Below are 16,793 nucleotides of genomic sequence, written 5' to 3'. Positions count from 1 at the left end.
ATTTCCAGACCTGAACCCCATTGAAAACCTCTGGAATGTGATCAAGAGGAAGATGGATGGTCACAAGCCATCAAACAAAGCTGAGCTGCTTGAATTTTTGTGCCAGGAGTGGCATAAAGTCACTCAACATCAATGTGAAAGACTGGTGGAGAGCATGCCAAGACGCATGAAAGCTGTGCTTGAAAATCAGGGTTATTCCACCAAATATTGATTTCTGAACTCTTCCTAAGTTAAAACATTAGTATTGTGTTGTTTAAAAATGAATATGAACTTATTTTCTTTGCATTATTCGAGGTCTGACAACACTGCATCCTTTTTGTTATTTTGACCAGTTGTCATTTTCTGCAAATAAATGCTCTAAATGACAATATTTTTATTTGCAATTTGGGAGAAATGTTGTCAGTAGTTTATAGAATAAAACAAAAATGTTCATTTTACCCAAACACATACCTATAAATAGTAAAACCAGAGACACTGATAATTTTGCAGTGGTCTCTTAATTTTTTCCAGAGCTGTATATATATATATATATATATATTATATATATATATAGTGATCGAGCTGCACTCTCTAACGTTCGTTACTCCTTTTAAATAGTGAAATTGAGTTTCAGCTTCCGTGCAAATTTAATATTTACAAAAAGAAATAGCAAAAACAAACACCTACCTCTTTTATTGAGCACTAACTAAAACACAGAAACAGGAACCTAACTAACAAACAGGACAGCTAAGCTGTTTACCTGTTTAAAAAAAAAAATTAAACGAAAAAAAACCACAGTTTTTTAAACAAATAACACAAAGAGGCTTAACACAATATCTTAGTCTTTCAATACGCTTGAGCACGCTATCAAGCAGGCTTCTTCACACACAGCAGCCCCAAAACAGGCTGCTTTCTTTAAATACCCTGCACCTGGCTCTAATTTACAATGATAGCCAGGTGCAGGGGATAATTACTAATAACACAATTAACAAATGTAGTTAAACAATAACAAATATAATTTCAGTCTGACCTTCTGGGAGGTGTAGTCCTTTGCTCCCCAGGACTACACTTTCTCACTAATACACACACACACACACACACACACACACACACACACTACTAAAAGCCTAACGATTATATTTTACAGTAACTTAGTTGCTTTAATAATGGCTCTTAAAAATACAGGGGGTTAAAAAAAACAAAACAAAAAAAACAGCAATATCTAGTACACACTTTCGTTACAGTATGTTTGTTATGTGAGTTTAAGTTTTTTAGATATTTTCTCTTGCAAATCATTAAAATTAAAAAAGTGGAGAATAAATAATAGCATAATATAATTGTATTAGCTATAATTATGTGTATTTAAAGAGACAATACAACATATATAACAAAAAATACATATATGTGATCAAGTAAGGTACAATAAAGTTGTGTGTGTAGCTGTGTTGTTTTGTCAATGTTTAAACACTATTCTTTAACAATTAACAGATATATTTTTGTTTTTGTGGTGGTGTTTATCATAAAGCTAAAAACAAATGTCTGCCATTAATGTTATGGTAAGCAAGACATTGCACAATAAACAACCAAGTTAAAAATTCAAGAGACTAGCTAAAACAAATGGGACTTTGTGATGCGTATGTGTTTATTTGTATTATTATTATTATTATTATTAATAAATGTATTTGAATTGTTATTTTTATAGTTAAATGTAGTTTAATATTTTATTTGTTTGAAATAAATACGAGCGCATTTGTGACCCTGCAGTAATTATGTTGTGTATACTTCCTAGTCTGTGACATCACCCGCCAAGCCACCCACGATTACACAATGGAAGAGGAATACTTACCAACTCTCCTTTCACTACTGAAGACGTCTAGAAACTTGTAATTGAAATGTAGAAGTTATTTTAGTAGTGGTTCATGTTAGCATTCATTGTTTTACTGTTCTGGACACAGTCATAAAATAATAATAAAATAAAAAAAATTGTGAAAATTTTACATTTATTGCAATAAAAATATATATTTCAGCAAAGAGATAAAATAATTATAGGATTGTTTACAGCCATCACCTTATTTAACATTTCACCTTTGGTTTTACTAAGAAAAATTAAATATTATACTTGCAGTCATCTTAAGTTTAACCCAAACAAATACTATTTGCAGTGGCTACTGGAAAACACAACATTTTACTAATACAGTGTTTTGAACAGACATTCTCAGAAACAGTCATTACAGACATTTATACAAAATTAGCAACATCTTTGCCATCAAAACAGTCTTTCTTCTTCCGTTGATTCAGTTTAAAAAATCAAGGAAGGTGTGTTCTCAGCTTTAACTTGTTAATTCTTCTGCAATGGGAGGGTGACTAGATTCAAGCAATGACATTCTCGGGCCCATGTTAGGAGGCACAGAATTGAAAACCTCTTCATCTATTGATCCTGCAAAACAAACGTAACAAATGACACAAAAGAACCACAATCAACTAATTATTTTTTTACCAGTAGATAATACTGTTTCACACTTACTGGAAAAGTACAGTTGGCATTCTCAGAATCCCTGATTCTAATAAAATGTCTGGTAGTGCTTTAGATTACAAGGTACGTCCATAGTAACACCATGGCAGAGTTCATTGCAGTGACACACTTATTCCACAAGCAGTTACCATAATAGCAAAAAACCTTGGTAGTTATCCAGTTATTAACATGTTAGTACATTTTTATATATGTCTCAATCTAAAGTGCTACCCAATGTCTTTGTTTAAATGTGCATGTAACATAAGGGAATTGGTGTGATGTGTTGGGTAATGTACTCGTCAGTAGCATGTTACTATTTTTTCTGTTTTGTATGTTTTCTGCTAACGGGACCTTAATGTTAGCAGCTTCTCCAAAATGTGTCAGGAGACACATTTGGTGATTCTACCTCATTGTTCTTGCTGATCAATGTTATTTTTAAAAGAGCAAATAGTAGCATACCCATTGAGAAAAGGCTCATCCTGCGATCTGGCACACTGCTTCGTCTGATGTAAGGCTCACTGATTTTGTCCAGGAACATTTTCACTTTTTTCCTCTTCTCTTCATTGGCAGAAAACAGATTCAAAACCTTTCCATTTACTTCAGACTTCCTTTTGCTAAACCCGAACAAATATGAAATGTCAAATAAAGCATCAACTTTGAACTCGAAGGAGATCGTCAGGCCGTCTCCATCTGTGTCATAATTGACAGTTGAGAAGAACTGCTTGATGACCCTTTGGAAGTCAAACTGAAAAAAAATAAAATACACCTGAAGTGAGCCGCTTTTGCTTATCGAGTACTTAAAGCCATTCCCACCCAGATCCCCACAGCATCCGTACAAGCAAGCTCAAAAAGAAAAGTAGAATTCACGCCATGACTCACAATGATTTGTCAGTGAGGGAAGTGCTTTGTACAGTATAGTATTATGGGTTGTCAAAAAATGATTGCTTTTGTATAACACCAATGGTAAGGTTTGCAACTTCTTAGCACATGAAACAGATATGTCATTTAAAGAGATATCCAGCTTGTGCACGAATGATAAACTGTTTGTAACGCAGTTTCAAATGAATCAAGACACAAACAGCAACACAGTCTGAAAAGAAAACCAAAAAAAACAGCAACACAGCAATATTGTAATTCTCATACCCATCCCCAGAGGGCAGCAGTGCATATGCTTTTTGGTGTTTTTAACCAGGACTTACCTGAAGACTGTAACTTTCTCCCCAAACCGATGTTATGGCATTGTTCATACCCTTCTCAATCTCAGCTCGTATGTTGGGGTGACGTGTGTTTACAATGACTGCAAATGCTTTGTCTAAAATATAAATGTAACATTTATTATTACTATGTCAAAAATGTAAAATAAAACTATATAGTCACTTTTGTTGTCCCTTATTTTTCTTCACAATGTATTTCTATTCAAATATTTTTTTTTATTTGCTTCACAGTACTTAGCCCCTATGCAGTGATACTGTAAGTAAAAATTGATCTGCCACCATTACAAATATAACACTAAAAAGCATATTATATATATATATATATATATATATATATATATATATATATATATATAGTTTAATACAAATACAAAATTTGGCCAATATTGGATATGGTCATATATTTTATTAATTATTTATATTCTATTCCATAATCTATAAAAAAAATAAATATATATATATATATATATATATATATATATATATATATATATATATATATAGTATACTTCAGCAAAAGCACAATAGGCTGTAATACTTAATCCATAAATTGTTTTGAATGTCAGTGTCATTATATCATCAGTAATGTGCCACTTAAATGTGTAACAGAGCAGAGGCAATCAGCAACCACACACACTGCAAGTGAGTGTCTGAACCACTGCATGAGCTGTTCCACTGCTTGAAACCTCATCTCATCAGCAGGGGTCAGAATCCTCAAATGGGTTTTTCTCAAGCTTCAAGTACTTGCAATGCCGACTCCAATGAAATTATGTTATAATTATATACTGGTAACATGGAAAATGCTAATATACTCAACTTCAAATGCATTTAAAGTTTCAGGTTCAGTTGTGCTTTGAAAAACAAATCCACTAAAAAAAAAAAAAAAAAAAAAAAAAAAAAAAAAAAAGATGAAGGGAAAGAGTAGTTGAATGAGTACAAATGGGCTTTTAAAGATTCCCGCAAATGGGTTAAGCCACAGCAGGACTTTTACAGCATTTTACAGCCCTAGGGAACCCACCTGATTGGTCACTTATTTTAGGATAATCCCAGGATAGCCATGGTGATTGACACAACCCCAGTTCTAAAAAATCCACTTTGTTTTATCACTAAATCAAGTCAAGTTTACTTTCTTATCACTCTTTTACTGACGGATTATTATGAACAAATTAGTTATTCTGAATTCTACATCTTGTATTTACACTTAAAATTCACCTCTTGGGGACTCTTGATTCGTCTTCCTTGCTTTGGTGAAGAGTACAATAGGTTTAGTCAACAAGGTTTCTCTGTAGTCCTTATAATCCGCGTGGCCCTTCAGTTTATTTGACCTGTAGGAAAACAAATTACAGTGGCTTGGTTTACATGTAACTAAAATAAATCTCACCTTTTTGGCACCCTATTTTGGTAGTACCTTTCAGCAATTTGGGTTTACGTGTAGTTTTCTTTTAGGAAGAGAAATTCTCCTTCGCAATTCAAAGGACCTAATTAATATTAAAATATGGGAGGATGTATTTAAATGTTTCTGTCTGAGTTCCAATTTCCAATTTGATGCAGCTTTCTTAAAACTGGTTTACAATATGTTTTTAGGTTGTGTTCAAGAACAGCAAGTCCAGCCTGCCTTATTTGCCCACCAAAAATGTAATAACAAAATAAGAGGAAACAAAACAAACATAAGAGAGCACTTTGCACCACAGGCGGGATTACACTGTTTAGAATTTTTATACAAAACAATGTTGCTGTTCCAGTTAGGCTAAGTCAAATAAATTAAGCTGCAGACAGTCTTTTTAACACAGTCATTCAAACTAAACAGGTGCTTTTGAAAGTCATATGAAAACTTTGTTGAGAAGTTCATTGTGAAGCAAAAAACTTTTTTTTCCCCCACATGCTACTTGTTTTATCTACTGATAAAAAGGTATACATCAAACGCAAGTAGCCTATATGACAGTATTTACATTTATTTTTACAAACCATGAATATTAAATTAAGAGCCGACGAGTATGTTTTCATTATTATTATGATTAATTTCTTAGCAGACACCCTTATCCAGGGCGACTTACAACTGTTACAATTATATCATATTTAATTTTTTACATACACTTACCCATTTATACAGTTGGGTTTTTACTGGAGCAATCTAGGTAAAGTGCCTAGTGTACCCCACCTGGGATTGAACACACGACCCTCCGGTTAAAAGTCCAGAGCCCTAACCACTACTCCACACTGCTGCCCTAACTGACTTCTTGTCAAATGAATCAGTATGTATTTACCAACCTTCTTCACATATTCCACTATATCAAAATAGTGAATGTACAAAAGCTGGGACAGCAACAAATTCATCTTTCTAATAAACTGGAATAATGTATCTCTAAACAAAACTGTGTAGCCAGGGAGATTGCTGGGGTGCAGTTGTAGTGATGGCTTTCTGCATGAGGTATTAATTATGTTATTAATTATAAATTGTACTAATTCAGTTGCTTTAATATGCTTTTATATTAAGTTTCTATACAGTATTGTGTAAGTTTTGAGTTCTTTCATTTCCCATCGGCAAAACCAGCTGCGTGCAGTTTTGCATAGCCTAACACGACTCAAAGTCACAGATGGGTGTCTGAGCTAAACACCAAAAGGCAGATTAGCAGAGATAGTGTGAGACGGGGGAGGGGAACTTAAAGACAAGATGAATGCGCCCTGCTAGGTACAACGTGGTATTCAACCCCCCTTTCCCTTGCAGCAGGAATGTGCAATGATAGAGTGGAAACTCCAAATGGGAGTGGAGTCAACAATTGCTTACAAAGGTATAAATGCCAAACATTGTAAAGTTTTGTCAGTCTTTTCATCTCTTTCGAATTGACTTTGCTTGTTACACAATGCATTGTATAAAGTACTTAAAAAAAAAAAAAAACGGTATTTCACTTCTTCACTAACCATACGGATACTTTGTTTTTGTTTACAAAAACACTTAAAAAACACCTAACGCCAATTTGGATATGACCAATTACTGGACTACCTTCATGAGGGTTCACCTCTGCCAGTTAAGAGGCACCAGTGAGAGAGCTCTCAAGCAAAATGCTCTTCCAAAGGTCAGCTGGCGTCTAAAGTGAGATGGTTGGCTTGCCAGTTTGCATTCCTCCTTGTGATTTCCTGGATAGGTTGGCAAACTAGCAATGTGAAACAGGGATCTAACACGCATCTTTCCAGACTGCGTGTGTGTCGTTACGCATTCAAGAATGAACTCCATTCTAAATGAAGTGCCTTATGTTTCAGTGTTTTTCTTCATATTTTCATTTTTTTATTTTCACCCTTTGTAATAGGTAATAGGTCTGCTACGGTCTCAAGCTACATAAAAGTCTACTAAACCATGATGTGTTCGTTTATATATGATCAATGTATTGACTTCGTAATGCTATATTCAAAAACCTAAATGTTTTCTTATTTAAAAAAAAAATACAGTATACTGTTCACAAACATGTTATAAAATAAGTTTGAAAGAGTGATGCCCTTTCCAACATTTAAAACTGACAGTTAAGATTACTAGACGTACCATTCATATTTTCAGATTTTCTTCTTACACTATACAAATAGACAATGGTGTTACCACACATAGTGTGTTCTGGTAATATGTACCTGTAACAGGTCGAGGAGCCCTGTACAGTTCTTTATTTATTTTTAGAACAGGGTTTCCCCCTCCGCCCCTGTGTTATTTTGTATTTGTATGATGATTGATTTATGTATTTAAATATGACGGCGAAGCGCTGTATGTTTTGTTATTGTTTTGTTTTATTTAAAACGTGTTCTGGCAGAGGCGAGATTAGCACTCATCCTCTGGCAGGAGTAATTAAAAACCTTGTGCAGAAGATGGCCATCTCCCGAATTAATTAAGTGATTAATTTGTTTCTAAATCAGGAGATGGTCACCTGCTATAAACTTGCGTCTCTCTGCATTCCAGGTGGGTGTTCAGAGGAGGAGCGAGAAAGATTAATTTAAAAACAAAACTAAAACCTATAGGTTCCATGAAGGCTGCTGCCCAGCCTGACTATTCATCTAAAAATTGCAGGTGAATAACAAAAACAAAAAATGAGGTTTGAATATTACACAATAAATACAATTCGAACTGTGTCAAAAGATAAACATTTTCTTTGGTGTATAATGCAGATGACTTTCGAATTGACATTGCACCAGAGGCACACGCATCTCCAAAAGCCACCAAAAGGTACCAGCCCTTTTCTAGAAATAACAGCTGCTATTAACATGGTTATTATATATCTACATTCTTGTCTTTGAAACAAGAGTATCAAAAGCATTTGCGTCTGTTACCACATTTTTAAATGTCTGAGATAACCAAGGGTGTGCCTGAGTGAGTGAGTCACAGGCTGGGTGCATGGGACTTAACATGTCTGTTAACAAGTTCAGTAAACTGTAATTTTACAGTTTAGACATTTGGGATAGGTCATTATTTGTGGGCTGTCATAAAACACACCCAATGAAAACGTGGCTGTCATCCAACTATATAATGTTAACACATGTAGACAAACTGTTGAGCTAATTCATACCTACACAAATCTTTAAAAAAAAAAAAAAAAAAAGAATGGCTTGCTGAAAAATAATTCAATAATACCTCTCTATGTCTCTAATATATATATATATATATATATATATATATATATATATATATATATATATATATATTCTAACCTACAATAGTTTGCAGAAAAGTTTAAATTCAATTTAGAAATAGCATGTAATACATAAAGTTTGATAGGTTTAAAACTAAAACCCACTGTTTTCCTTACCTCGTGTTGACAAATAAATAAATAACAAAATAGAATGTCTATATATTTAATATCTCGTAACAGTATCTTGTTTTCGGTATAGAATTTATACAACAAACAAGAGAGTAATAAGAAAGTGTCAAAACGTTTTATAAGAGCAGCAGAAGTGTCTGGGTGAGGTTTGGAGTAATCTAATAACCAAGGTCGTTGCCAGAGGCACGGGCCTCGGTTAAAATCATACTAATAATTATTATTTATTAGTATGATTATTATTTATTTAGGCTCTTTACACGCTGCTTTGATATATGCATTTCATTTCCTCGTTATATGCATATATCCATATATGCATACGGGTGGGTGGATAAATGCATCTGTGATTTACTTGTATGGTTGTCTATGGCCCTGCTAACATATTTCCATAAATCCTGAACTATAGTCTAAAAAAGAAAGACTGGCATATTTCTTACCTCTCGATGTAGTTCCTGATGGTATACGTTTCTCTCCCTGCCTCCACTTTTCCATCACAGAAAACACTGTAACCCCCTTCATGGTTATGAACTGTGATGGTGTTGTCGTTCTTCTGGAAATATGGGCTCTGCAGCTCGAATAGAAGCTCCACAGGCAACACTGCGATCTCGCAGTTACAGGTTGTCAAAGTATGCAATTCTCCAGACGAAATGGAGACGATACCAGATACCGTCCGTGATACTTGGCTTCTATTGCCTTTGAAAGACATCTTCAAAAACAGTATCAAACTGCAATGGTGTTTTAGTGCTCAAGAGACGAGAATGTTTTCAGGCGTTCCTCTTTTATACTTGAACTGTTCTCATGTTTATGTTGGAGGCTGGCCAGTTCATACAATTTCTCACTGAACAAGATCCATAAAATAATAAAGCTGAAGCGCGGAACACTTGTGCTTTTCACACGCCCTTTTTTAACCTTTGGAATTTTAAATACGTACGTCTTAAACGCTCCCCTGGAACACCATCATATCAATAAACTGTGTTAAATAAATAAAAACAAACACACATTGACCCTATTAGTTTTTTCGTCAATGTGTTTTGTAGCCCTGGAATCAGAAACTCGGCAACTGAAAGCTGAGCTAACGATACGCAACTGGGTTAAGTTTTTTTTTTTAAAAAAACCTTCTTCAACAGCCTACAGCTTTTTGCAACTAAAAAAATGAGAGAGAGAACGGAGAACACGACCATCCAGCGAGTCGAGCATCGCTCTGCAGCCGCTGTGGGCGACCTCAGTACGCCCACTCGGTGTGTGCGGCTTAGCGCCGCTACAGGCCACCGATTACTATTGATTTTACTGTGTCAGTATAAAAAAAAGACAACAATCCAGCTTGCTGTCGACTCTTCTACTGCATTGCAGTTTAAAAATAAAGCCTTGGCTTTAGTGTTGAGCAGACCGCGCACATCACCACTCACCCATAAAGTGGTGTATTTGTGTGTAATAAATTTAATTAAAAAAAAACAGGTACAGGTGTGTTTTCTTTTTGTTTCTTCTGCCTGTCTCCTTTCTCCAGGTTTGTGACTGCACTACCCCACTGCAGGATACGTGCGTCACCAGTTGAGGGCGCCACGCGGTCCGGACGCCAACTTGGGTGCTCCACTCCACTGCAAGGTTCGCGCTGCACTGGTTGTGTGACTGCACTGCAACTATCTGCAAACTACGTTCCACACCGTTGCAAGCTACGCGCTGTTCCTGGTTGTGTGACTGCAAGCAGCCCGGTACCTTGAGAGCTACACGTCTCGGCGCTTTGAAGCCTTGAGGCTTTTCAAGCCTGTGTAGCGGTGCCTTCGGTGTCACGCTGCCCCAGAGCCTCGGTACCACGACGCTTCGACGCTCTTGGTGCCTCGAGGACTCCACACCTCGGCGCTTCAACGCTCTCGAGGCTTTTTGAACTCTGCGCATTGTACCATCGGTGCCCCTGCGCTCCATAGCCTCTGTGCCTCTGTGCTTTGACACCCTCAGCACATCGAGGACTCACCGCCTCGGCGCTTCGATGCCTGTGGCGCTTCACCCAGCACACCCAGAAGATGACCGCCAACCTTGTGAGGTCGCATCACTCGCATTCGCAGGTTGAATGTAAGAGACTGATATCTCCGCACAGTGACTAGTTATTACCTCGGTGAGGCGGGACCGAGGACCTCACTCCGTGGAGGGGCCTATCGGCAGCTTTGATATAAAATGCTCAGAAAATACCTGACAAGCAGGCATATCCAAAAAGTATCATTGGCGGTCATCTTCTCTTTCAGGGAGCCGGGGTTACATCCCTAACCCATTGTTTTCCTTATAGTGTTGGTATTTTGCTGCTGTGCTACAAAGTTCTGCCTTTCAGCCTCTGACACAACGATAAATCGAGAGGACTTTTTTTTTAACAAATAAACTTTCTATTTGAAAATTGTCTACTTGAACTTTCAAAGCACTTTGAAACTGTCAGATAATTTTAAAAGGTTTTTAAAAAACATTCATTCAATTTACGTCAGATAGCGCCTGTAAACAGAAATATCAGCGTGATCTGTCGTCATAACAGGGATTACAGTATAGTACTGTCGTCACATAGGGATTACAGTAAAGTACTGTCGTCAGTAGTAGCCTGTAATCATAGAATTAAGTATATGGTTTTATAGGGAAATATCAGTTACACTGGTATTATACTGCTAATCTAAATTTGTCTAAACGAGACTAAATCTGAATGTCATTCTGTATTTGATGCTATTTAGCTAACTAAACTAAACATCAAAGACTGCAATTCTGCCTCAGTTAATATTATGTGCAACAGTACAACCCAACCTCTTACAGAGAGTTTCAACAAGATGGGTAGACCTGTTGAAAAAAGGAAGCCCAACTTTCAAGAAATATTCAGTTATTTATCAAATGAGAAATACACAAACACACTTAAAGGAGGAAAGGCAAAGTGGAAGAAAGGCTAAGTGTAGGAAAGGCTAATGTTCGGAGACAATGCCAGCGTTTCTTTTCATTACAGATGGCCAACTAATGTACAAACACAAAGTACACAGAATAAAACGACAAAGGTGAACCACAAAATAGACACACTCTACCAGTATGTACAGGAGTTACACTTTAGTATGTTAATAACAAGTGGTATTTGTTCTAATATTAATTAAACACACACACACATGCATACAGTAAATTGGAATTTGATGACCTTCTTTCAAACATTCTTGAGGGATTACAAATTGTTTTGTGATACATGTTTTGAATGTGGTACCTTGTCAAATAAAACAAATAGAACATATATGTGTGTGTGTGTGTGTGTGTGTGTGTGTTTCTGGAAAGTGTTGTGTGCGTAAGAGTGTCTTGAAAGTAATAAATGCTTTGAACGTAATGTATGGAGTGTTTTGAAAGTACGTAGTGTGGTGTTTTGAACATAGAAGTAGAATGTTATGACCGTGACTTGAGTGTTTTGAAAGTGACTAGTAGAGTGTTTTGGACATACGGTACACTAAAAACACTCAGTGTTTTGAACCTACGTTGAAACACTCCCCAGAGTGTTTTTTTGTGTGAGTGTTCTGATTGTACTACACCTAGACCCCGGCCCCCATGCACATTTTCCATATATCACACTTTAACAACCTTGAAGTTATTCATACAGATCTTTAAGCAAGGGTGCTGGAACTAGGGGTGCTGGGGGTGCGGTAGCAGCCCCATTAGCTTTGCAAGGCTTCCATCATATACAGGGGTTACAGTTTTGTTCAATGGCTTTCAGCACCCCAACTCTAAAAACTGTTCCAGTGCCACTGTCTTTAAGACTCACAAATAGAATTTCCAGAATACCTAATCAGGTTTGTTCGAGAGAATGTCAATTACTCTACAACACAGCCTCCTTTTTTTTGGTGCAGTGATTTCTCCAAATAGTTGGAATTCACTACCAAAACAGAACAGGAACATGACATATGTTTTAGAAAATGCTATTGCTTTGGGGCAATAGATTGTTCACGGTGTATTTGTTGTTACAGTTTCCAAAAATCAGTTTGTCTTTGACTCACCTATGCGGCTCTAATGTCTGCTTCAAATAGGTCATAACTTGAGGGTTATTACCCCATTCTTGCCTCCCAGAAGTTTTGAAAAAAAAAACTTTTAAATATCTATAATAGGGCTACAGCATTTTCCATTTTAATAGATTTTTTGTCATAGATTCCAAAAGTCACATCAGTTTATGGTTAAATTGCGCTCCATTGGCCATCAAGGGTTGTTTTTTTCAGTAGTGAGGTGGGCCCACAGATGTGCAGAAATGAAGATGTGGCATAGGTGGTGTCAAGTTGAGATTTACACACAAGGGAGTCCTAATAGGGGTCTAACTTTGCCCAGCATCTCATTTTAGTATTGTTCTCTATTCCTGAGATATTAAGGATTATCCAAAAACAATCTTTGTTTGCCAGGCGGAATTTTCAGGGCATAGTCTATTCCAATGAGGGGAAATGAAAGCAACTTCTTGATAAAAATGCTTGAAAATGTTAGGTCTTTTAACAGAGTGTTTGATTTACTTGACTTTTGTTATTCATTTGAAAATGTTACTTACAATAACTTTTTATATATGCATCCCCCACATGCTAAGTGTAGGTCTGGTGATATTTGTGAGATCCCTGGAAACTTTCCATGCATCTCTAGGTCCATAACTTTGGACAGTACTGGGTCGACCCGTGTTCACTTCTTTACTTGGGTGGAAGTTATAGATGTATTTTCTACTTGCCCAAAGTAGAAAATGTTCCTCGAAGAGATGTCTGGGTGGCTGACTGGAAAAGGCAGTCTAGAAAGACCATGTAAGGTAGCTCTCTGATATTTTATGTTATAGAAGTGAGCAGATAGCAGAAATGCCCACCCTTTGCATCCAACTTGCAGCCAAAGTTGGAATGACTGTGTGTGGTCCAAAAATTGAACTGAGAGGACGATAGTCTGTAAGAAGTGTGAACCTCTGTCCAAACAGATGCTGGTGAAATTTTCGAATGCCAAAGATTATTCCCAGTGCTAGTTACCAGATTGTCATCCAAGTAGTGCTGGACCCCTGGCACTCCACACAAGATCTGGTCCATGGCTCTTTGGAACAAGGCTGGAGAGGATGTTATCCCAAAAAGTAGGCAACAATATCGGTAAAGTCCTTTGTGTGTCACAATGGTCAGCAATTCTTGTGACTTCTCATCAACCTGCATTTGTAAATATGCCTGACTCAGAACGATAATGCTGAATTTCTGCCCGCCAGCTAGCAAAAAGGTCATCAATATGAGGAAGTGGGTACTGTTCTGCACACAGCACCAGGTTAATAGTAATCTTAAAATCCCCACAGATCCTAATGGAGCCGTCTTTCTTCAGAACTGGGACGGTAGGCATTGCCCAATCACTATGGGTAACTGGTACCAGGACTCCAGTCTTGACTATGCGCTCCAGATCAGCTTCAACTTTCGGCCTGATAGTGTATGGTATGGTTCTGGCCTTCAGACATTTTGGGTTACTGCCAGGTTTGATGGTCAGTTTAACAGTGATTCCTTTCATGCTTCCCAGTTCACCTTCTAAAACAGCAGTGTGTTTCTTCAATACAGTTGTCAGACTTCTTTCTCCTTTTCCCACCATGTGCACTTCAGGCCAATTTATTTGGATCTTCTCAACACTATTGCTTTGGGGCAATAGATAGTTCACGGTGTGTTTGTTGTTACAGTTTCCGCAAACCAGTTTGTTTTTGATTCACCAAGGCTCACGCATGCGGCTCTAATGTCTGCTTCAAACCGGTTTGAATTGTTGTTTGTGAGGCAGTCAGGAGCTGCACCTTTTCAGACATTTAAATGACATTACACAAGATAAAGATATTCCACAGTGAGTGTATTTTAGGATATCAGTATTATTATAAGATTTAGTATTGGTTTCTTCAAGGTTTTTATTATTATTTTTTATTTTATGTTATATGCCTAATTTCCATCCACATTGCCTAGTGGCTCCTATAGATTATGAGAATGGAAAAATAAGACCATGTTTACCACAAGACAGAGCTGGGAGAAGCAAAACCAAACAAAAGAAAGTGTACCAATGTGGCAGAGCTGGGCTCTGCCCTTAGAAATACTGGCAGGGAAGGAGTTAAATTCTCCTCCCTGCCCAGATTGATTGCTTCAGGTGGGAGCAATCAACTAATTAATTATTCAATTAAGGCCTGAGCCACCTGGCATAAAAGGAGGCTTCAGCCTCCCATTAGGGGAGAGTTCTGGAAGGAGAAGGAGTCAGTGTTTTGTGTGTGTGCGCGCTGTGTTTCTGTTGGTTTGTGTTTGAATCCAGTGAAGGCAACGCCCAGCCTGGAAACCTTTATTTTTGTAAGTTTTGTTTTGTGTTTATTTTATGTTTAAAGTCTTTTTGTTTGGCCCTTGTGCCTATTTATTTGATTATTTTTGTTTATTAAAAAAACTTTATTTTGAACTTTAAAACTGTCTCTGAGTTTCAAACTTCAGTCATCTTGTCACACCCAAGTTTTTGTTTGTAAAAGGTATGACTCAAACATCGAGTTCAAGCCGAGGGCTGTGTACCAGGAAACTAAGAGTTTAATTTCTCGCTCAGCCTCAGCCTCAGGTTGTTTATTCAATGTGCCACTCCCACTGCTAGCCAAGACAAGCCTCCCAAAAACAAATACATAAATAAATACATAAATACAATTTTAATCATTCACAATCCCTAGTGTAGGTGCCCCAAAGGTTTTAAAATTAAAAAAATAAAAGGTATTAATTTGAAAATGTTACTTACAATAACCTTTTATATATGCATCCCACACATGCTATGTGTACTAATAACCGTAGAACTGCCCCCCCACCCTCTTATAACATTTTTTTTTTTGTAGAGTAGCCGTGTAACATGTTGGTCCACATCCCTTAAATTGCCCCAATGCTTACCAGAGCCTTTCAGTTAAGTGCAGTGTGGAGTAGTAGTTAGGGCTCTGGACTCTTGACCGGAGGGTTGTGGGTTCAATCCCAGGTGAGGGGACACTGCTGCTGTACCCTTGAGCAAGGTACTTTATCTAGATTGCTCCAGTAAAAACCCAACTGTATAAATGGGTTATTGTATGTAAAAATAATGTGATATCTTATAACAATTGTAAGTCGCCCTAGATAAGGGCGTCTGCTAAAAAATAAATAATAATACATGTCAACACAAAGCCCAGATGTCCTCCATTTCTGTTCCAAGCTGCAACTTTTAATATTAAAATCCTTGGGGGCTTTTCGGGGAAAGCGTTTCAAATGGATGGTATGGGTGTGGGGTGGTGCTACCCCATCAATAATACTAGAAAGAGTAGAGTTATATGAAACAACTGCCTCATCAACTGATGATGACGGTCCATTGTTTAGCACCGAATCAGCAGCCCAGCTAGTTAACTTAACAGGATTTAAAAGGCGACAAGGTCTAAATACAACAGTCTGAGATGCAACAGCTGGAAGAAATGAAGCGATTTCAAAAGAAACCAGTAAGTGGAATGAGAGAAAGCTTACTGAGAGATAGACTTAATGTAATGACTACGTCTAAAGTATGCCCCTTAACGTCGGTGTTGAGATATATTTAAGGATAAGATATAATTTTTGCCCAACCAGGTTTCTGTTATACAGAAGGCATTAAGCTCATGACATAGAAGGTATGCAATGCCTACTGCCCTGTTACACGTGCACTAAGTCTACCTGTCTGTAAACTGATTGTAGGATTTGTGTGACCTCCATTGCCACCATCTTAGAATACAGCTTTGGAAATGAATCAATAAGAATCAATCGTTTTCTAAATTAAATTAAAATTAATAAAGTGGGGCTTTCAAATGCCATTTCCTCAGATATGGTGCTCAGGATAGTAGTGCAATAAACATTTTTAGCAATAAATAAATATGTACAGTATATCTAAAAATGTTATCAGCCCAGTGACTTTGAAATAAAAGAGCATGCTACAGCTGTTCAACATGTTTTTAAAGAGTAGTAAATGCGCGCTGCTTTTCTGACAGCAAGACCAGATCATTGATGTAAGACTGCTCTAGAGAGTCACAAAAACGAAGAATGTACCAGGAATACGCAGTTTAGTATTTGTATCTGCAGAATTGTGTTAGGGAACACCATACATTTTACATGTGTGCAATCAATTCAGCCCCAGACACAAGACTCTTCTGACATTGACATAAAAGCCATTTTGCCCTTAATACTGGCTGTTGTCCCTTCTAAATGTTTCTCTTTGTAAGTCAGAACAGTCATTTAAACACTTTCCCATGCTTTTACAGTGCTGTGTTTTACTATCCATTCATATGCATAACAAAAATTGGCCATGCTTGATGTTTCACTGTCTACC

At 37.1% G+C, this 16,793-nt stretch overlaps 1 protein-coding gene across 1 annotated transcript; it reads right to left on the bottom strand.

Annotated features, from left to right (window-relative positions):
- Positions 1–1,962: 1,962 nt before the first annotated feature.
- LOC117406714 (mesenteric estrogen-dependent adipogenesis protein-like) lies at positions 1,963–9,897 on the bottom strand. The gene is made up of 5 exons (XM_034010990.3): positions 8,936–9,897; positions 4,918–5,030; positions 3,691–3,803; positions 2,951–3,236; positions 1,963–2,416 (listed from the first exon to the last, which is right to left on the bottom strand). The coding sequence occupies exons 1-5, from the start codon at positions 9,202–9,204 to the stop codon at positions 2,310–2,312; spliced, it is 888 nt and encodes a 295-aa protein (XP_033866881.3). The 5' UTR covers positions 9,205–9,897; the 3' UTR covers positions 1,963–2,309.
- Positions 9,898–16,793: the final 6,896 nt, after the last annotated feature.

The sequence above is a fragment of the Acipenser ruthenus genome, chromosome 8, assembly GCF_902713425.1.
Source record: "Acipenser ruthenus chromosome 8, fAciRut3.2 maternal haplotype, whole genome shotgun sequence".
Lineage (NCBI taxonomy): Eukaryota > Metazoa > Chordata > Actinopteri > Acipenseriformes > Acipenseridae > Acipenser > Acipenser ruthenus.
The sequence above is the reverse complement of the archived record's forward strand: the minus strand, read 5'-3'. Positions and strand labels throughout refer to the sequence as shown.

Coding starts and splice junctions, on each gene's coding strand:
- LOC117406714 (XM_034010990.3), bottom strand. CDS start 9,204: ATGTCTTTCAAAGGCAATAGAAGCCAAGTATCACGGACGGTATCTGGT. Junction 5,031..8,935: donor ATCAGGAACTACATCGAGAG/GTAAGAAATATG, acceptor GTTTTCCTACAG/GTCAAATAAACTGAAGGGCC. Junction 3,804..4,917: donor GAATCAAGAGTCCCCAAGAG/GTGAATTTTAAG, acceptor TTTATATTTTAG/ACAAAGCATTTGCAGTCATT.